The sequence below is a fragment of the Nicotiana tomentosiformis genome, chromosome 2 (assembly GCF_000390325.3).
Source record: "Nicotiana tomentosiformis chromosome 2, ASM39032v3, whole genome shotgun sequence".
Classification (NCBI taxonomy): domain Eukaryota; kingdom Viridiplantae; phylum Streptophyta; class Magnoliopsida; order Solanales; family Solanaceae; genus Nicotiana; species Nicotiana tomentosiformis.
The window spans coordinates 43,542,114-43,563,853 of NC_090813.1; the positions used below are offsets into that span (position 1 = coordinate 43,542,114).

General features: G+C 38.1%; 2 protein-coding genes across 5 annotated transcripts; both read left to right on the top strand.

Annotated features, from left to right (window-relative positions):
- The first annotated feature begins 5,326 nt into the window (after positions 1-5,326).
- On the top strand, positions 5,327-7,811 carry LOC104088314 (peroxidase 72-like). Its single transcript, XM_009592969.4, has 4 exons — positions 5,327-5,903; positions 6,428-6,619; positions 6,710-6,875; positions 7,183-7,811. The coding sequence occupies exons 1-4, from the start codon at positions 5,679-5,681 to the stop codon at positions 7,590-7,592; spliced, it is 993 nt and encodes a 330-aa protein (XP_009591264.1). The 5' UTR covers positions 5,327-5,678; the 3' UTR covers positions 7,593-7,811.
- A 1,022-nt stretch (positions 7,812-8,833) lies between these two features.
- Positions 8,834-11,813, top strand: LOC104088315 (uncharacterized). 4 transcript variants are annotated; one of them, XM_009592970.4, is made up of 2 exons: positions 8,834-9,643; positions 11,315-11,813. In XM_009592970.4, the coding sequence occupies exon 1, from the start codon at positions 9,028-9,030 to the stop codon at positions 9,640-9,642; it is 615 nt and encodes a 204-aa protein (XP_009591265.1). In that variant the 5' UTR covers positions 8,834-9,027; the 3' UTR covers position 9,643; positions 11,315-11,813. The 4 variants fall into 4 exon arrangements, with proteins under 4 accessions (XP_009591265.1, XP_009591266.1, XP_009591267.1 ...); XM_009592971.4 differs by having other exon boundaries at positions 8,860-9,643; positions 11,376-11,813; XM_009592972.4 differs by having other exon boundaries at positions 8,860-9,643; positions 11,400-11,813.
- The last annotated feature ends 9,927 nt before the right edge of the window (positions 11,814-21,740 follow it).

Here is a 21,740-nt window from a genome sequence, read left to right on the forward strand (position 1 = left end):
ATAGGTGTCGAGAAAGGTGAGGATCTCGTGGCCGGCTGTGGCATCGATCATGCGATCGATGTTGGGTAGTGGAAAGGAATCTTTGGGGCATGCTTTGTTCAAATCCTTATAGTCCACACACATTCTAAGTTTGTTCCCTTTTTTAGGTACTACAACCACATTGACTAACCATTCGGGGTATTTTACCTCCCGAATGGACCCTATCTTGAGAAGTTTGGTTACCTCGTCCTTTATGAATGCGTGCTTTTCCTCGGACTGGGGCTTTCTTTTTTGCTTCACAGGTCTGAACCTAGGGTTCAAGCTTAGCTGGTGCGCTGTTATGTCCGGCGGGATCTCTGTTATATCTAAATGGGACCAGGCAAAACAGTCGATGTTATTGATAAAAAATTGAATGAGTTTCTTCCTGAGTTCGGGGTCCAAACCCGTTCCCAGGTATACCTTTCGTTCGGGCCAGTGTTCAATCAGTATGATTTGCTCCAGTTCCTCAATTGTTGATTTGGTGGCATCGAAATCATCGGGGGTTACGAAGGATCGAGGGATCCATCGATCATCATCGTCTTCTTTGATGTTTTGCTTACCTGGCTGGGTCGAAGCCGATGTCTGTGATTGCTATTTGGCGCTCTGCTCTCCGATTGTGTCTCCTTCTGAACCTGATCCTTTTATCGGCGAAGACGAGGATGTTGATTTTGCTTCTTCGACAGAGAACATTTCCTTTGCGGCCGGTTGTTCTCCGTACACTATTTTGACACCTCTCGATGTTGGGAATTTAAGGACCTGGTATAGGGTCGAGGGTACGGCTCTTATGCTGTGGATCCAGGCCTTCCGAAAAGGGCGTTATATCTCATATCATCTTTGATCACGTGAAACTTTGTTTCCTGGATGATCCAGCCATGTTTATCGGTAGGGTAATCTCGCCTTTGGTGGTTTCACATGCCATATTGAATCCGTTTAGAACCAGAGTTGCAGGTACGACCTGATCTTGTAGGCCGAGCTGTTCTACGACCCTCGATCTGATGATATTGGACGAGCTACTTGGATCAATTAACACACGCTTAATCTTAGTTTTATTCATGCGTACGGATATTACCAGTGCATCGTTATGGGGTTGGATGATTCCCTCTGTATCTTCATCACTGAAAGACAAAGTCCATATGGGTGTATAATCTTGAGTTCGAGATTGCTTTTCCCTCACAATCGATATTTTAGTGCGTTTAAGCATCGATCCCTGAGGGGCATCGATGCCGCCGATGATCATGTGAATGACGTGTTGCGGTTCTTCTGGCTCATTTTGCTTGTCGAATTCCTTGTTCCTAAAATGGTTCTTCGCCCTATCACTCAGAAATTCCCGAAGGTGTCCTTTGTTAAATAAGCGGGCCACTTCCTCTCTTAGTTGCCTGCAATCTTCCGTTCTGTGGCCATGGGTGCCATGATATTCGCACATTTGATTGGGATTCCTTTGGGCAGGATCGGTCTGCATGGGCCGAGGCCATCTGGTGTCTTTGATGCGTCCGATGGCCGACACGATGGCGGATGTATCAATGTTGAAGTTATACTCCGATAATCAAGGGACTTCTATAGGATCGGCATATTTATCAAAGCCGCTCTTGCTCATAAGTCCGCAAGAATTTTGCCCCCGATTAGTCCTTCGGTTGTTATGAACCGTATCACGTGCTGAACCGTTGTTCATCCGATCTGTGTCGTACGGTTGGTATCAATCTCTTTTCGACCTTTGTTCTCTGTTGATTTCCCTCTGATTTTTAGTGGTTGTGTGGTTTTGACGTACAGGCCCATACGGAACTCCCAATTGATCATCTTCGACTCTGATTTTTGATTGGTACCGGTTGTGTACATCTGCCCAAGTTATTGCTGGGTACTCGATCAAATTTTGTTTTAGCTGACGTGATGTTGTCGAACTTAGCCCGTTCAGTCCTTGGGTGAAAGCTTGTATGGCCCAATCGTCTGTGACCGGTGGCAAGTCCATACGTTCCATTTGAAATCAGGATACGAATTCCCTCAGCATTTCGTTACCCCATTGTTTTACTTTGAAGAGGTCTGATTTCCTTGTTGCAACCTTTATGGTACCAGCATGTGCTTTCACGAATGAATCTGCTAACATGGCAAACGAATCAATGGAATTTGGTGGTAAGTTGTGATACCATATCATTGCTCCCTTTGCGAGGGTCTCTCCGAACTTTTTCAACAATACGGATTCGATCTCATCATCCTCCAAATCGTTGCCTTTGATGGCACATGTGTAGGAGGTGACGTGTTCGTTAGGATCGGTCGTACCGTTATATTTGGGAATTTCGGGCATACAAAATTTTTTGGGGATTGGTTTTGGGGCCGCGCTCGAGGGAAAAGGCTTTTGTATGAATTCTTTTGAATCGAACCCTTTTATCATTGGCGGAGCCCCCGGGATTTGATCGACCCTAGCGTTATACGTTTCCACTTTTTTGTCGTTTGTTTCGACTCGTTTTGTGAGTTCCTCGAGTAATTTAGCAATTTCAAGAGTGGTCCCCGATTCCTGCTCGTTTGATTTCACTACGGCGGGCTCCGTTCTGGGGGTGATTTCTCGAAGAAGCGGATTGGAGTTCGGTCCGCTTTGCATATGAGTTCGGTTCTGCAACTGAGCTATCGCTGCTTGTTGGGCTTGTAATATTTTGAAAATCATACGCAAGCTGACCCCGATTTCTCCCGTGTTGTAGGTGTCTTGGGCTATGGGTCGAGCACCGCCCTGAACGCTTCTTTCCGGTTTAGAATGCTGATTCGCTTCTAGAGCTATTTGTGAATTGATATCCAATGGTACTTCGGCTCGAATTTCGGGTTCGTCGATTCGAGCCTCGTTGTCGTCGTCAGGTAGCCTTCCGGCCCCGGGCGCCAAGTTGTTGGTTTCATCTTGAAGGCCGGCTTCGAGGTCGATAGGTAGAGCCATTGTTGATTTGAAGTTGTAAGCTGGAGTGTACTGAAGATTTATATCAAACAATCACTGTTACCCTTAGCCCCACGGTGGGCGCCAAACTGTTTACCCGAAAAATCGGATAACGTTAAATTTAGATATGGTTCTAAGTGTATGCAAATTCCTTTGATACAAAATGACAATACAGGTATTTTTGCTATAAAATGGGAATGATGGACGGGAAGACTGAAATGAATTAGAAAAACAAGCACAATGAAATCTTAATATATCCTGGAAGACCTGTGTCTATTGCAGTCTATCTCCCTTTTTATAGTAGAGGGTCACTGCTTTATCTATAACAACATAATAAAATAATACATATAGTGAATGACCCATGATGGTTTGTCTCTTCCTTGATTCTCGCCAAGATTCTCTCCTTCGGTGCGGTTGTAACGACTCTTGTCTGCGAGCTTGGCACTGGCTCGAGCTCGGTGTTAGATCGAACCCCCAGTCTTGGTTCGAGCTCGGTTCTGCCTTGGGGCATCGATATTCGGGGCCTGTGTCGATCGGTGTTGCCCCGTAGTCCGATTCGAACACGGGCTCGATAATGATATCAAGTTTTGCCGTTGATTGGTCTTATAGCTCGAAACTCGACGTCTCTACTTCAGAATTCGTCCGAGCTTGTCATGTGGATACCCTTCGATTGAAATGTCATTGTCTCGACCGGTCTTTATGACTGAGAATCGATTTTGACCGTACACAGTAATATTAAAGAAATTAATTAATTATTGAAAATTGAATTGAGTCTGGATCTCAATGGAGCGACAACAAACATTAAAGATTCATATAACGGAGCTCAACTATCTTGGAATTGACACTTGGCCGCTATTATTTCAAAAGGCCATTTGATTGTTCACAGTTGGAGCTAGGATTGCACGTAGATGTAATCTGCCTATCTTATGTTCGATCAGAAGTCTAAAAATTTTAAGGGATTAACGCCATTCGCGGATCTACAGACGTAAGAAAGGAGACTCTAGGAGCAAGTTTGGGCTTTCCAAAGCTTAGAATAATTCACGTTTACTTGAGCTGCTCTCATGCAGGTATGTCAGCGGACATAAGACGGTTCATTAAAGATGATATAATTGAGATATATAGCCAATCATCTTCAACCGCGGGGAGCTATGGGAGCAAAAGGGGATACATCCAAACACCCTTCTCCCGGAAAATCACATTGTATATACAAGGTCAAAATTCCCTTTTTACGTGTATATATATATATATATATAATAGTTATTGAACCCCTTCCTGAAAGTCTGGTCTCCGCCACTATCTTAAACCCACATTGTTCTCATTCTTAGTTTAAAAAATACATTTTTTTCTATAAATGAAGCATAAAGATTATTATTCTGTTCATGTTTGAAAATGTAGAAGAGCAGTTCTCCTAACCCTTTTTACCTGAATATTTTTTGTCATTCATTGGACCAATATCACATTCAATTACCTAATATTCGCTTATCCATTTGTAGCTTCTGTAATGCATGAGAGCAGTAAACGCGGATTGCCATTTCTATTAATTGAGAAGAAACTGTGCATTAGCATAGCTCAAGGTACACTGGAAAGGAATAACTAAATTTTGTCTTGTTTGACTAAAAGTTTCCAACTTTCATTTATAGGTTTACATAACTCAATCAGTGGATTGCAATAATAAAATTTAGCGCAGGAGTTGAATATTTCTTAGCTTAAGTGTTATTCCAATTAATTACGTAAATCATAAACCTTAAAAGGGCAGTCCGGTGCACTAAGCTCACGCTATGCGCGGAGTCCGGGGAAGGGCCGGACCACAAGGGTCAATTGTACGCAGTTTTACCCTGCATTTCTGCAAGATGTTGTTTCCACAGCTTAAACTCGTGATCTCCTGGTCACATAAACCTTATTTTACTTACTTGTATAGAGCTGTTGTTTTATGTATAAAGAACAAGAAAGGCTTGTGTAATAGGACATGGAGTAAATAATGTTAGATGTCCTCTATTGTCAACAAAGCAGTTGCGGCTTATATCAACTCTTTTGTTACCTTTTTTTAATATTTCATGGCTTGACTCTTGAGCAATCAAGGCGTGTGGGGCTGACCAGATCAAGTCATTCTCTCATGCTTAATTTTTATCACGTTCACCAAAGATTTTACCATTTAGCACGATAACTACAATTAATTAAGTCTGATTTTGGTTAGGGGAAGACTATAGGCCGAGCTATGCATATTATTGTCTAATCGATTAACAAATAGATGAACTTTGACAATTGTCTCCCAAGAATTATTTGTTTAAGAAGCCTAGATTCTTTTCATTCCAATTTCCTTTTGATTTGTTCTTTAGAAGTGGACTTTATCAACTTCACCAAGGTACGAAAATAACTAAGTCAACAAGTAATAAGATAAAGAGTCGTAATCAACCTCCTGTCTTGCATAATAAATGAGTTAATGTTGAAAAAAAATTACGTAGCTGGTGATTGTCTTTTGTCTATCATGAGCCAGATCAATCATCATTTACTTGTAGAACAAAAGTTTTCTTCGCTTTGGCAAATTAAAATTATGAAGAATTGTGGTAATCCTAACTAAAAAGCTACCAACTCCATTTATTTGATTATCCTTTATAACGCTTTCTTTCACTGAAAACACTATATATACTAGTGATTCCATCTCAATTCCATCACAGCAAATTAACTAGCCTTCTTCAATATTCAAATTAAGCCTTTTCTACACCAAGTGTGCTTAGAACTTAATTTCAAGATGGCTTGGTCCGTGAGCTTCTTCATTTTCATATCTCTCCTTGTTTTTGCACCAATTTGTTTCTCTACTAAGACAAATGATGGTAACCTATACCCACAATATTATTACCGATCATGCCCAAAAGCACAAGAAATTGTCAAGTCTATTGTTGCCAAGGCTGTTGCTAAAGAAGCCCGAATGGCTGCTTCGTTGCTGAGGCTTCATTTCCACGACTGTTTTGTCAAGGTAAAACATATTTGCTGTGACATTCTTTATGTTACTAGATATGGCAATGCTGAACTTCTCATATGCATGTGAATCCTTTGATGACAACATTTGAATCCTTTGGTTGAGTCTGTTGTCTAAATCTTGTTAAATGTACATGTACATAAATGTTGTGCCATGACAACTCTACATGGCAGAAATTTACATGTTGGAATAACTCTGAATAGCATACTAGCATGCAAGAATACACTTGCTAAAAGTTACTGTACTAATTTTGCACTGAGAGTATATACAAAATAAAGCCTTCTTTCTTTTGGCTTTTTCGGCTTTGAACTTCTTAATTAAAGTCAAACCTCTCTATACTGTATAGAGACCATATACTAGTATAACATAACATGAAAATTGGTTCCAAAGAAATTTGGCCATTATGGTGAAGTGTTGTTACAGAGAAGTTGGACGGTATAGTTTATCAGGAAGCTCTGTGTGTGTATGCTAATAGAGATGTAAAAACTTATGCTAAGCGATTGTTTCACAATGTCATGTAGGGATGTGATGCATCTTTGCTTCTGGATAGCAGCAGAGGTATTGTAACAGAAAAAGGATCAAACCCCAACAGGAATTCAGCTCGCGGATTTGAAGTCCTTGATGAGATTAAATCTGCACTGGAGAAAGAATGTCCTCAAACTGTTTCTTGTGCTGATATATTGGCACTTGCTGCAAGAGATTCTACTGTATTAGTAAGTAGAGCCAATATAGAGTTGATCAGAGTACCTCTTTAGCAAATTTTTTTAAAAGAAACATGAACTTTACTTTTTTTGTTTGTACAGGCTGGTGGACCAAACTGGGAGGTTCCATTGGGAAGAAGAGACTCCAGAAGTGCCAGTTTAAGTGGCTCCAATAACAACATTCCTGCTCCAAACAACACATTTAGTACCATTCTCTCAAAGTTCAAGAGACAAGGACTTGATCTTGTTGACCTTGTAGCTTTATCTGGTAAAAGTTACTCTCTTTTTGTGCTTGCTAATTTTTTTTTTATCCAGACTAGTAATCACATCTGAGAAGGGGAGTGCCTTGGTACGACCGGTAAAGTTGTTGCCATGTGACCAGGAGGTCACGAGGTTCGAGCCGTGGAAACAGCCTTTTGCAGAAATGCAGGGTAAGGCTGTGTCCGGTAGACCCTTATAGTCCGACATTTCCCTAGAACCCGCGCATAGCAGGAGCTTAGTGCACCGGACTGCCATTTTACAAGAAATTACACGTGAAACCATATAGTAGTTAATACCAATAATTTGTTATGCAGGGAGCCACACAATTGGAAACTCGAGATGTACCAGCTTCAGACAAAGGCTCTACAACCAGTCAGGAAACAGTCAACCAGACTCAACTCTGGATCAATCATATGCTGCCCAATTGCGCAATAGGTGCCCAAAATCTGGAGGTGATCAGAACCTATTTTTCTTGGACTTTGTCTCTCCCACAAAATTCGATAACAGCTACTTCAAGAACTTGTTGGCTTCAAAGGGCCTCCTGAACTCAGACCAAGTTCTTGCTACCAAGAGTCAAGCATCATTAGCTTTGGTGAAACAATATGCAGAGAACAATAGGCTTTTCTTCGAACACTTTGCCAAGTCTATGGTTAAGATGGGGAACATCTCACCTTTGACAGGTTCCAGGGGAGAGATCAGGAAGAATTGCAGGAAGATGAACTGATCTTAAGAGAGTACATTACCTTCATTGCAGCAGCAGATATCAATAATTGTGCCTCTATCATTGAACTTTTATGTATTTTTCTATTTGTGTTCTTCTTCCAACATTTTTTTTGGTTTTTTCGTCCTTGAGGATTTCACTGCTTGTGTGCGCCCTCACGGACCCCCTTTTGTTCGAGTATTTTGAGTTGCTTTATTAAAAGTGTGCTAAAATTGTGTGTAACATCTCTTATTTTCTAGCACCATCATACTTATAACATTGGACCAAGTGAATCAAACCAACTGAAGCTACAGACATATTCATATTAAATCAGTTGGAAAAACATCACTTGGTACAGGGCTGAGGATAAAAGGAAACAATAATAAGGAAGAACAGCCGTAACATAAACGCCTTCAATTACCAGCTAACTCTTGATTACTAGAAAACTTTGCATAAAGTATAAACTACTCAAACAACGAGAAAGAACCTGCATAGACTAAGAGCCCGTTTGGAAATAAAATTTGATGGAAGTTTTTTCCAAAAATATTTCACTTTTTTTTTTTTGGAAATCAGCGTTTGTTCATAACATTTTCAATTTTCACTTGAACATGCATTTTGGAAATTTTTCGAAAAGTTTAAAAAAATTTAAAAAGTTATTTTTCAAAATTTTCACTCAAATCACTCACAAAACTTCAAAAACAACCCAAACTGAAATTTATGTCCAAACACAACTCTAAATTTCAAATATCATTTTCAATTGAAATTTTTTTTCGCCATTTTTTCGAATTTTACAATTCTTATGTCCAAACGCCTACTAAGAAACTAGCTCATTAATTTGAGTAAGCGTGATGAGAGGGGACTGCCATCTTTGGATATCTTGCTTTTGTGTTTGATATTGCAAAATCAACCCATCTTTTAATAATCCGCCCAAATTTAAAATTGTTATAATTATGACTCGTTTATTAACTTGACCCAATAGGTTGAATACGAAATGATTCATTAAACTATTGGATCAAAATAGTGTAATATTTCAATATTGTTAAGCAGCATTGGAAATAAACAACTATGAAAAAGAAAAACATAAAAAGTTTGATAATCTATCTACAAAATTTCAAGAACATCTGAAAATTGTCCTTTATGGTATTATTTATTGGGTGTTAAGTTCCATGTCTTTCTTATTTCTAAGCAGCATTGAAAATAGACAATCACACAAAAGAAAAACAACAGAAATTTTATAATCTGGAAACTCTCAAACTTTTAAGGCATAAATAACATTTCCATAACTTAAGGGGGCCAAGTTAATACTCTGTATGCTAAGTAGGCCTAAAACCTCCCCTCCCGAACCGTCATACTTCCCTTAAACCCATATTTGGGTCGCCGCCGTAATCACCGTCTCCGGCACCTTTACAAAGTCCAAACAATTTAAATAGCTCTTATGCAATATTAAGGCTCTGTAATCATGAGGTGCTTCAATCGATTTCTCTCTCATTCTCTATCTCGCCGTTCCAGAACCATTTCCACATTTCATCAAACACCTAATGTGCATTCTCTCTATAGACGACTCCCTCAGTCCAAGATTCAGAATATCTCCAAAACCCATTTCTATAGTTCAAATTTCACAACGTCAGCTCAGGAATCAAAGCCGGCCCCACCAGAGAGAGTATCAGCGATAGTCGATGAGATTTCGGGTCTAACGTTGCTGGAAGTATCAGATTTAGGTGAGGTTTTGAGGAAGAAAATGGGTATTGAAGAGATGCCTGTAATGGCAATGATGATGCCCGGAATGGGATTTAGTGCTGGAGGGATGAAAGGAAAGGGCGGGGCAGCTGCGGGGAAAGCAGAGGAGAAGGCGGAGAAGACTGTGTTTGAATTGAAACTTGAAGGGGGATTTGATGCCGGGGCAAAAATCAAGATTATTAAGGAAGTAAGGTCTTTTACTGATCTGGGACTCAAAGAGGCTAAGGATTTGGTGGAAAAGGCTCCGACTGTGTTGAAGAAAGGCGTTACAAAAGAGGAGGCTGAGAAAATCATGGAGAAGATGAAAGGGGTTGGAGCTAAAGTCACTATGGAGTGAGGTAATTGTTCATGTCATTCTAAATTAAAAAGCTGCTAATGAATTTGAATCAGTGGAATGCAATTCTTAATAATAGAGAACGAGCCAAGCTGGATAGATGCACAATATTTCTCAATGTTTTGTGTTGCTGTGATATAGAGACTATGAAATCAAAGATTTTCGGTTATCCTACAATTATAGGAACGCATGATAATTGTTTTGCAGAACGTATGATATTGTTGTATTTCCTGCTTTCATATGCTACATAATTCTGTTTTCTCACTATTTGGTCAGTTGATGCAATTTTTTTATTTTTTTATTTTTTTTTGTATTAACAATTTTGAAGCATGTCTATTCAATATCTTAATATCGGCCCATGAGCAAAATATACTGAGCGGGTGAGCGCACTGAGTGGATTCCCTGTACTTTTAGCAATCTTTAGAATCTAATGAATTAGTTTAAAAATCTGGTAAAAACCTGTGTGGAAGCATAAGTTGGTTTGTACTAATGCTGAATCTTTGTTTACGATATGATTCCTCGCTTTAGGTACAAATTTATTGTTATCAGGGTGGGAGAAAGTTGAGTTTACTAGAGTTGTAATCTTCTTTTCTTTTTAATACGTTATGCATGAAGTGTGGATCGTCCTTGGCATGATATGCTGCCTGATGGAGGACAGTTGGATTTTCTGTAGTCTCTCTCAAAGTCTAAAAGGCTGATTACAAAGCTTGGGTGGATTGAAGCTCTTTTTAAATAAAAGTGCAGTCTGGTGCACTAAACTCCTGCAATGCATCTGGGGAAAGACAGGAGCACATTGGGGTTATTTTAAGCTTCCTTTAACTTGCATTTCTACAAATGTGTTGTTTCCGCAGCTTGTACCCTTGACCTCTTTTTCACATGGCAACAACTCTTATCATTGCGCCAGTGCTCCCCTTTGGTCTAAAGCTCTATTGCATGTTCCTCAAGCTTATCTTGAAGGCAATGCAAAGTCTTTCATTACCTAGGGATTCTCTAATTAGTTTTAGGGGGAAATAGTTGAATGGGACTGGCAGAACAAAAGTGAATGGGGGAAATATTCTCAGAGTTCCAAGTGGAAGAATTTAAGTGGGTAATCACTTCACTGTGCATCTTCCGTTGTTTGATATTTTGGAACCAAAGGAAATTCTACTTCCCATTCCATTAGTTTTACTCAGTGTGTAGCTGATCTTTACTATTGGATCATCAATATCTATCTAATTTGATTTGGTCAAAGATGGTCATATTTATCTTTTCTTTTGAAGAACACACTGTTGAAGGTTTTCGTAACAATTACATCATATAATTAGTCATGTAGATATCTACTTGTTGTGAATAACTTCTATTAACCTGCATGCATTAGATTCTTACTACTAAGATATAGTCTCTTGGAGGTTTAACCTTCATCTATCAAACTGTTTGAGATGGGATTTGTGTAACCTTCTTCCCTATATGTGGAGATGAGATAACACAGATTTTTTCTTTTTTTGCTTTTGTTCTGGGACATAGGAAGGGGTGCCCTTTCTTTGTTGCATTTGTAGATGACTTTTGATATATTGCAACCTGATTCATTGGCCGGTGACTTTTTCTTGTATCATTCATTTCCTTTATGAGTTTAAAGATGAAATGACTTGGAAGCACTAACGGCTAGTGCTTACATTTTCTTTACGTGCTTATACAGATTCCTTGATTGTATCTTTGCGACAAGGTTTGGGAGCTTACAAGTCATGATTTTGTAACAGAATCTACATTTGGTGATGCATCAGGTTGGGAGGTTCATGGTTACTAAGCAAGCGCTAACCAGCTCAGAGGCTATCTTTTCTATTTCGAATAAAGGAGACCTTGAGGTTCCTAGGACCTTCTAGAGCTATTTGGTTGAACTGACATCTTAAGATTGATGCACAATGTTATATAGATTTGACAGGTTATGAGCTGAAAAAGCTATCGTATATTTTGTGACCATGGGTTAGTTTTCCATCCAGTAAGACCAATTTGTACTTTTTCTTTAAATTATTTAGGCTCCACTTGGTTTGAGATTATCATGACAAGGTTCACACAGTGACAGAAAGCTTCTATTCACCTTTCAAGTCAAAGAATTTAGGAGTGATGATGTTTTCTTGGTTGGACCCTTTGCGATTATGCATGAGGAAATTTTGAGTATGTCATATTTTTGTTTATGATGACTATCTGTTTAACTCAAGTAGATAGCGCATAAGCGTATAATTGATTGCGGATGAATTTGTAGTTTCTTGCGTCCAGCTATCCCCTTCCCTTTTTCCTTCTTGAGCCGAGGGTCTTCCGGAAACCGTCTCTCTGTCTTTTTAAAGGCAGGGGTAAGGTCTGCGTATACTCTACCCTCCCCAGAGCTCATTTGTGGGACTACACTGGGTTTTTTGTTGTTGTTGTTGCGTCTCGCTATCATGTTGTGGTTGAGCTTCTCTAGCTGCCAGCACCGTTCTTACATTTCTTTTCATGGTATTCCAACTCAGTGTATCAACAATCCGCAGCTCCCACATTATATCGAAGCAATTAATGTTGAGGTTTTTTTGTTTTTAAGATGAAATAGTCTTAAAATGAGGGTGAATGGGAAATGGAGGGAAAATGAAATTTTTGAGTAAAATTTTAAGTTTTCCCCTCTTGACAATGAGACATTGTCCCATATTGGAAGAGGAAAAGATTTTTGGTGGGTATATATATAATTGCTTTTCTTGTAGCTCTTAAAGAGTTAAGAAGAAAGCAAGCATCGCGCCGTCGTCGTCGTCGTTGTAGCTCGGCTCGGCTTCGGATTCGGATTTGGTCAAATGATTGATTGATTAATTTTTTGGATCAAATTTATTTGTTAATAGTAAATATTAACGTAAGATTATCCGCATTTGTAACGGATATTTTCCAATCCGTGTATTGACCACAAGGCAGCCGCCTAATGATCTTCCCACCATGAATGTGCTTGCTCCACAAACAAGCTAATGCTTGCTCCACCATGGAGGGTGGACGATTGTTCTTCTTCAACACTGGCTGCTATATATATGTGCAGCGGCTGTTGAAGAAAGAAACACACAACACACAAGACACAAAACTAAAATCGCTCAACAGATTTGGCTATACATTGCACTCCTTTCTCTCAGCATTTCCATACGATTTTTTGAATTTCTACTCCTTCGTTCTGCATTGTTTTAACTTCAAACAAAGCAACTGTAAGTGTGATTTGCTACCGAACTTTGTGTTCGCTGAAACACTGGGGTTTGAAGTACCACTACACCAGTGTGTAATTCGTTCTATCCTGGGAGGAAATAATCCATTACCTTAGGTACTAGGAGGGGATTAAATTCCTTAAGGAAACACTGTGAATTCAGTGGGCTCGAATTAATTACTGTTTCATTACGATAACTTATATTTTGCAGAATTATTATTTACAAATACAGCAATATTGGCGGGACTAACAATCTTAAGGAATTTAACATTTATTTCTGTATTTGTGTTATTCTTATTATTCTGCAAACTAAAACTTTTGTGGTTTTGTGTACTCCCGTTTTGGAGAGTAAAGCCTTCGTGGTGTTTTGTTGGAGATTAAAATCTACGTGAATTTTACTCCAGTTTGAAAACATTTATTAAACGTTTGTTTGTGTCATTCTTTTACAGAAAAAAAAAATGACGACTGAAAGCGAAAACCAAGCTGTTCCGACGGTGACTGCCAACGCATCGACAAGCCGAACACCGACGTTGGCACCGGCAGAAAAACCCGAAAAATTTTTCGGGATTGATTTCAAGCGCTGGCAGCAGAAGATGTTCTTCTACTTAACTACGTTATGTCTACAGAAGTTCATCAAGGAAGATGTTCCTGATCTGCCAGATAAAACTCCAGAGAATGAACGCTTTATCGTGATTGAAGCGTGGAAGCATTCTGATTTTTTATGCAAGAATTATATTCTTAGCGGACTGGATGATAATCTGTATAATGTATACAGTCGCGTGGAGACGTAAAAAGAATTGTGGAATGCGTTTGAAAAGAAATATAAAACTGAAGATGCCGGGATGAAGAAATTCGTTGCCGCAAAATTTTTGGACTACAAAATGGTAGATAGCAAGTCTGTTATTACCCAAGTCCAGGAATTGCAAGTGATTATTCATGATCTACTTGCTGAAGGTCTTGTCATCAATGAAGCATTCCAAGTAGCAGCAATGATTGAGAAGTTGCCTCCGTTGTGGAAGGACTTCAAAAATTATTTGAAACACAAACGAAAGGAAATGTCCCTTGAAGATCTCATTGTTCGGTTGAGAATCGAAGAGGACAATAAAGCTGCTGAAAGGAGAGGCCGTGGAAATTCAACAATAATGGGAGAAAATATTGTTGAAGATAACAAAAAGAGGAAGAAGGCTTCTGGTCCGAAATACAACCCAAGCAAGAAGCGGTTCAGTGAAAACTGCTACAACTGTGGGAAAATCGAACACAAATCTACGGAGTGTCGTGCTCCAAAGAAAGACAAGAAAAGGGGTCAAGCAAACATGGTAGTAAACCATGATGATGTTGATAACTTGTGTGCCATGCTTTCTGAATGTAACTTGGTGGGAAATCCTAAACTGTGGTGGTTTGATTCAGGAGCCACTCGCCATGTTTGTGCAGTTAGAGAAGCTTTTGCTACTTATGCTCCTGCTGGACCCGGAGAGACAGTTTATATGGGAAATGCTTCAACAGCAAAAGTTGAAGGATATGGGAAGATATTTCTGAAAATGACTTCTGGCAAGATCATGACTTTGAACAATGTCCTTCATGTTCCCGAAATGAGAAAGAATTTAGTCTCTACTGGACTTCTTGTTAAGCACGGTTTTAAGTGCGTTTTTGTGTCCAACAAGGTTGTCATAAGTAAGAATGAAATATTTGTAGGAAAAGGTTACCTCACCGAGGGCCTTTTCAATCTAAATGTAATGGTTGTGGAAAATAATAATAATATTTCAGCTTCTTCTTACTTACTTGAGTCAAATGATTTATGGCATATACGTTTGGGTCATGTCAATTATAAAACCTTGCGGAAAATGATTAACTTGGAAGTACTGCCTAAGTTTGAATGCGAAAAATCAAAATGTCAAACATGTGTGAAATCTAAGTATGTTAAACATCCTTATAAGTCAGTTGAAAGGAATTCAAATCCTTTAGACTTAATTCACACAGATATTTGTGACATGAAGTCAATACCATCTCGCGGTGGAAAGAAGTATTTCATAACTTTTATTGACGATGGTACTCGATATTGCTATGTTTACTTACTGAATAGTAAAGATGAAGCAATAGACGCATTCAGGCAATACAAAAATGAAGTTGAAACGCAACTTAATAAGAAAGTAAAAATGATAAGAAGTGATAGGGGTGGTGAATATGAATCTCCTTTTGAAGAAATATGTTTAGAATATGGAATTATTCATCAAACAACAGCCCCTTACACGCCCCAATCTAATGGAATTGCGAAAAGAAAGAATCGCACATTAAAGGAGATGATGAATGCGTTGTTGATAAGTTCTGGTTTGCCACAGAACTTGTGGGGGGAAGCCATTCTTACGGCTAATCGAATATTAAATCGAGTGCCCCATAGTAAAACACAATCCATTCCATACGAAAAATGGAAAGGAAGGAAGCCCAACTTGAATTATTTTAAAGTGTGGGGGTGTTTGGCAAAAGTGCAAGTTCCTAAACCCAAAAGGGTAAAGATAGGACCGAAAATCGTTGATTGTGTTTTCATAGGATATGCGACAAATAGTAAAGCATATCGATTTCTAGCTCATAAATCAGAAAATCCCGACATTCATAATAATACGGTTATAGAATCAGATAATGCTGAGTTCTTTGAAAATATATATCTGTATAAAAAGGAATGTGAGTCGTTTGGTGAAGAATCTAAACGACCTCGGGAAGAAACAAAAGAAAGTACATGTAATCAGGAGGATCCAAGACGTAGTAAACGTCAAAGAACGTCTACTTCATTTGGACCAGATTTTGTGACTTTCTTATTGGAGAATGAGCCTCAAACATTTAAAGAAGCTATGACTTCTTCGGAATCATTGTTTTGGAAAGAGGCAGTCAATAGTGAAATAGAATCCATATTGAACAACCATACATGGGAATTGGTTGATCTTCCTCCTGGAAATAAACCTTTGGGTTCTAAATGGATTTTTAAGAGAAAAATCAAAGATGATGGCACTATTGATAAATTCAAGGCAAGACTCGTAGTCAAAGGGTATAGACAACGAGAAGGTCTAGACTACTTTGATACATACTCTCCAGTTACAAGAATTACGTCCATACGGATGTTAGTAGCATTAGCTGCAGTGTATGGTCTTGAAATTCATCAAATGGATGTTAAGACGGCCTTCTTAAATGGAGAGTTGGAGGAAGAAATTTACATGGAACAACCTGAAGGGTTTGTGGTTTCAGGTAAAGAAAAGAAGGTATGTAGACTTGTTAAGTCTCTTTACGGTCTAAAACAAGCACCCAAACAATGACATGCGAAATTTGACCAAACAATGTTGTCAAATGGTTTTAAGATAAATGAATGTGATAAATGTGTATACATTAAAAATGTTCCAAATCACATAGTCATTGTTTGCCTATATGTGGATGATATGCTGATAATGAGTAATGACATTGCCAACATAAATGCTACTAAGCGTATGCTCAATAGCAAGTTTGATATGAAAGACTTGGGAGTTGCTGATTTAATTCTGGGAATTAAGATCCATAAGACTCCTCAAGGTCTGGCATTGTCACAATCTCATTATATTAAGACAGTACTTGAAAAATTCAAGCACTTGGGCTTTAAAGTTGCAAAGACTCCAATTGACGTGAATCTTGCATTAGCAAAGAATAAAGGCCAAAGCATATCACAATTGGATTATGCTCGTGTGTTGGGATGCTTAATGTATATCATGAATTGTACACGACCAGATATAGCTTGTGCTATAAGTAAACTGAGTCGATATACGAGCAATCCAGGCCAATCTCATTGGATGGCAATGAAATGAGTTTTGGGATATTTAGAACATGCCCAGAACTTTGACTTGCACTACAGTAAATTCCCTGCGGTGATTGAAGGATACTGTGATACAAATTGGATCACCGGTTCAACTGATTCTAAGTCCACGAGTGGATATGTATTCACTATTGGTGGAGGAGCGGTATCTTGGAAGTCGTCCAAACAAACATGTATTGCCCGCTCTACAATGGAGGCTGAATTCATAGCCTTAGATAAAGCTGGTGAAGAAGCTGAATGGCTCCGGAATTTTTTGGAAGACATTCCATTTTGGCCCAAACCGTTGGCACCAATATGCATACATTGTGATAGTCAAGTGGCAATTGGAAGGGCTGGGAGCGTTATGTATAACGGTAAATCTCGTCATATACGACGAAGACATAAAACCGTTAGGCAATTACTCTCTAGAGGAATTATCACGATTGACTATGTAAAGTCAAGTGATAATGTGTCGGATCCACTTACAAAAGGCCTAACTAGAGAGGTAGTTGAGAAATCATCAAGGGGAATGGGGCTATGGCCGAGAACAAGTCATTGTGGCGGTAACTCTACCTAGAAGACTGGAGATCCCAAGATCTAGGTTCAAGGAGATCAAACAAAGTCATTAATGACGGTTCAACATTGTCAAATAAAATTTTAGTCCGTTCTCGTGATGAGACAATGTTCAGTACCAAGGATAAAGCATTAAGGCTTTTTAATGATTTCTAAATTTGATACGGGGTATATCAAATAGTGTATCTACAGGATGACACGTTTAGGAATCACCTATGTAAGTGTGAAGTGTTAGCCGCTTCAAGGAGAACTTTGTAAGGCCAGTTCTCTACGCACTTATGAAACCAGGCGGTGTTCATGGCTGAAACGAACACAACAATGAGAACCAAAGAACGGTTAAGGGTTGATTGTGTGACTTATGGTTGTCTAGGTATACACCAAAGATCGACGGTTCAAAGATATCAAATCTACCGATTGACCGAGTATATCCGACATAAGTTTACTACGAAAAGTTCAAAGGGAAACCTACTTATCCAGATGCGATTAATCCTTGCTTGTAAATCACACAGTTTTTCCATGCATACTTCCGTGATATATCCATTCCCCATTCATGTGGGGGATTGTTGAGGTTTTTTTGTTTTTAAGATAAAATAGTCTTAAAATGAGGGTGAATGGGAAATGGAGAAAAAATAAAAATTTTAAGTTTTCCCCTCTTGACAATGAGACATTGTCCCATATTGGAAGAGAAAAAGATTTTTGGTGGGTATATATATAATTGCTCTTCTTGTAACTCTTAAAGAGTTAAGAAGAAAGCAAGCCTCGCGCCGTCGTCGTCGTCGCTCGCTCGGCTCGGCTTCGGCTTCGGCTACGGCTACGGCTACAGCTACGGCTACGGCTTCGGATTTGGATTTGGATTTGGATTTGGATTTGGTCAAATGATCGATTGATTGATTAATTTGTTGGACCAAATTTATTTGTTAATAGTAAATATTAACGTAAGATTATCCGCATTTATAACGGATATTTTTCAATCTGTGTATTGACCACAAGGCAGCCGCCTAATGCTCTTCCCACCATGAATGTGCTTGCTCCACAAACAAGCTAATGCTTGCTCCATCATGGAGGGTGGACGATTGTTCTTCTTCAACACTGGCTGCTATATATATGTGCAGCAGCTGTTGAAGAAAGAAACAACAACACACAAGACACAAAACTGAAATCGCTCAACAGATTTGGCTATACATTGCACTCCTTCCTCTCAGCATTTCCATACGATTTTCTGAGTTTCTACTCCTTCGTTCTGCATTGTTTTAACTTCAAACAAAGCAACTGTAAGTGTGATTTGCTACCGAACTTTGTGTTCGCTGAAACACTGGGGTTTGAAGTACCGCTACACCAGTGTGTGATTCGTTCTATCCTGGGAGGAAATAATCCATTACCTTGGGTACTAGGAGGGGATTAAATTCCTTAAGGAAACACTGTGAATTCAGTGGGCTCGAATTAATTACTGTTTCATTACGATAACTTATATTTTGCAGAATTATTATTTACAAATACAACAATATTGGCGGGACTAACAATTAAGAATGATGAGTTGTCTCCGGATTTACAACCATATAATGAGCACTAAATAGAAATTATTGGTTTGTTTAATTGGATTAGATGGTCGAAATGGTTCGCAAGGTTTACTACCAAAATGCAAGATGGTGCGGCGTAGTGGAGGGTAGGGGCATGCTACTGAAATTTCCAAGGGAAATCATCATACCAGCACGAACAATATCTTGTTTTTAGCTTAATTGTCCTAATGGCAAAATTAATAGAAACCGGAATTAGAACATTTCACTACACGCGTATTGAAAGCGTGTTCTTGAAACTATAAATTTTGATTTGGAACAAATGAGTCGAGCTTTTGGATGATGTTACTCTCGCCTTTTAATCATACGAGTTTCGGCCAAACATTAACAAAGATAAAGTTGTTACTTGTTCTGGTAATATCAGGGTTAAATATGCTAAGGTGATAATTTGAAGGGGCTATAAAACGGTTAAAATAATTTAGGGACCATATTGTGCCTTTTTCTTACTGGATCATATGGTACAAGAGTCTAGGCTATTAAATACTAAATTCGTCTTTAGGCGTTCGACACTTTCTTTGTTGCTGGTTGCCGAACTGCTTCTATGACTTTTATAATATTGAAATTAAGAAATTGTCTTTTTTAGATATTTTATGTGTAAAAGTAAATTTTCATGTGTAAAAACAATAGACGGGGTAATAGAATGTATGACCTCTTTTTGCATTTGTGTAATTTTTTTTATTCCATTTGGTTAATTAATTAATAAAAATAATCATTCATGTAGTAATAAATATTTTACTTTATTAAAAAATAAATATATTTTAAACGGATAATTTCAGAGACCTCCTTCAAATTTTGCTTTATCACACTGACCTTTCATGTGGTTCACGATATTATGCATACCTTCCTTACTTTAATTTTTTAACATTTTTTTTATTTATTAATTGCTAATGTAAAAAAGTTAAAATATTTATAACTTTAACCTTCTAATATTAAACTTTTTCATTAGACAAAAATTACTAAACTCTTTTAATTAATTAATCAATTGTTTGAATATCTTATTAAATAGAACTTTTTAAGAATAAAAAACCCAAATTCAAAACTCCTGTGAAAATATAAAGTTGACTTTTTGGAAGAGTAAAAATTATAGATAGTTTGAAGAAATTTCTAGAAAGTTATGGAGTAATATCTTTGATATTTGGTGTGCTTAAGAAATATCTAGATATTCTAGAGTCTTGGATATTTAAGGAAGATATTACTAGAAGATGATAGAATTGTCTAGATTATTTTTGTATCTATAATTATCCCTAGACAAGTATAAATAGGAGTAGTCTTAGGCATTTGTAACTAAGACAAAATCAAGAAAGCTTTCTTTCCCAAACAAAGTTCGGCTCTCCAAAACTTTACTTCTCTTTTCAAAGCTTCCTCTTCTTTAGTTGAATCTTCCTATTTTAGTTAACGATCTTGGGCTAGTAGAAGGTCTCCAAATAATACTTTTCTTCTACTATTCTTTATATAGTATCAGAGTCATAATTAGCTTTTAGATATATTTGCAAAGTCGGGTTAGTGGTTGATTCAACTGATTTTCCTAAATGGATTTGGGTGGTCATGCTAATGGACTGGGATTGAGTTATTGAACCAGTCCAACTACAAGGTATGAAAGACTTCTATAGAGTCATACCTTGTTGGTGAGAATTTGTGGGAAGTTGTCAATGGGAATAACATAAGTCCTCCTGCTGACGCACCGAAAAATAGCAATGCGCGTAAGAAGTGGAAGTAGATTAATGCTAAGGCGGAGTTTATCCTAAAGAGGTCTATCTCTTCTAATTTATTTGATCATATTATAAGGTGTAAATAAGCTCGTGAAATATGGAGAACCTTTGATCGGATGGTCAACAAGAAGGATGAAGCCCGGCTACAGAATTTGGAGAGTGAATTGGCTAAATCACTCAAGGTAATCTCTCTATCGCTAAGTATTTTTTGAAGGTTAAAAATTTATGTTCAGAAATATCTATATTAAATCCATACGAGGCTATCTCTGAAGCACGAATAAGAGAATTATTATTCGTGGTTTAAAGCCAGAATATATTCTATTTGTTACATCGATTCAAGGATGGGTTCAGCAACCATCTTTGAAAGATTTTGAGAATTTGTTGTCGGGAGCTACTAGCCAAATAGAAGGCTAGTGTATCTATCAAAGAAGGGGAAGAAAATGCTCTTGTCACATGATAAGAGGAACTTTAAAGGAAAATCAAAAGATAGCCCGTACTCTCGATCCTCAAGTGGTTCAAGATCGTTAGGAAAGAAGGGGGAGTCTTCCAATAACGATAAAAAAACAAATAAAATGTTACCGTTGTGGCAAAGTCGGACACATAAAAAGATATTGTCGAGCTAAAGAGAACAATATGGCTCAAATCAAGACTGGGGAAAGTGCTTTATAACGGAGACTCGAGCAATAAATGCCATGGCTTTCATAAATTTTGAAAGAAACTTGATCGTGGATTCAGGATATGGGCACCATCTCACTGGAGATCAATCCAAATTCTCCACCTTTAGGGAATACAATGGACATGATGTCATTGTGACAGTAGATAATAGAGTCCATCAAGTGGAAAAGTAAGGCATCGTTGCAATCAACGAGAAGCAAGAAGACTCTATCACTCTAAATAGTGTCTATCATGTTCCAGGTATGAAGAAAAATTTATTTTCAGTTGCAAATGTTGTAGATACTGGAAATTATTTTCTATTTGGCCCACATGATGTGAAGTTCCTCCGAAATATCAAGGTGCTCAAGGCAGATATTATTCACTCTGGTAAGAGAGTTAACAATTTATATGCCTCTAATTCATATATTGAGAAGATGAACAGTAATGATAACACGCATCTTTAGCATGCTAGACTTGGACATATTAGAATGGATAAATTAAAAGCTATAGTAAAATTGAATCTAGTAAAAGGATTGCCTAACTTAAAAAATTTTGGTAGAAGAGAGGTTTGTGAAGGATGTCAATGTGGAAAGACACAT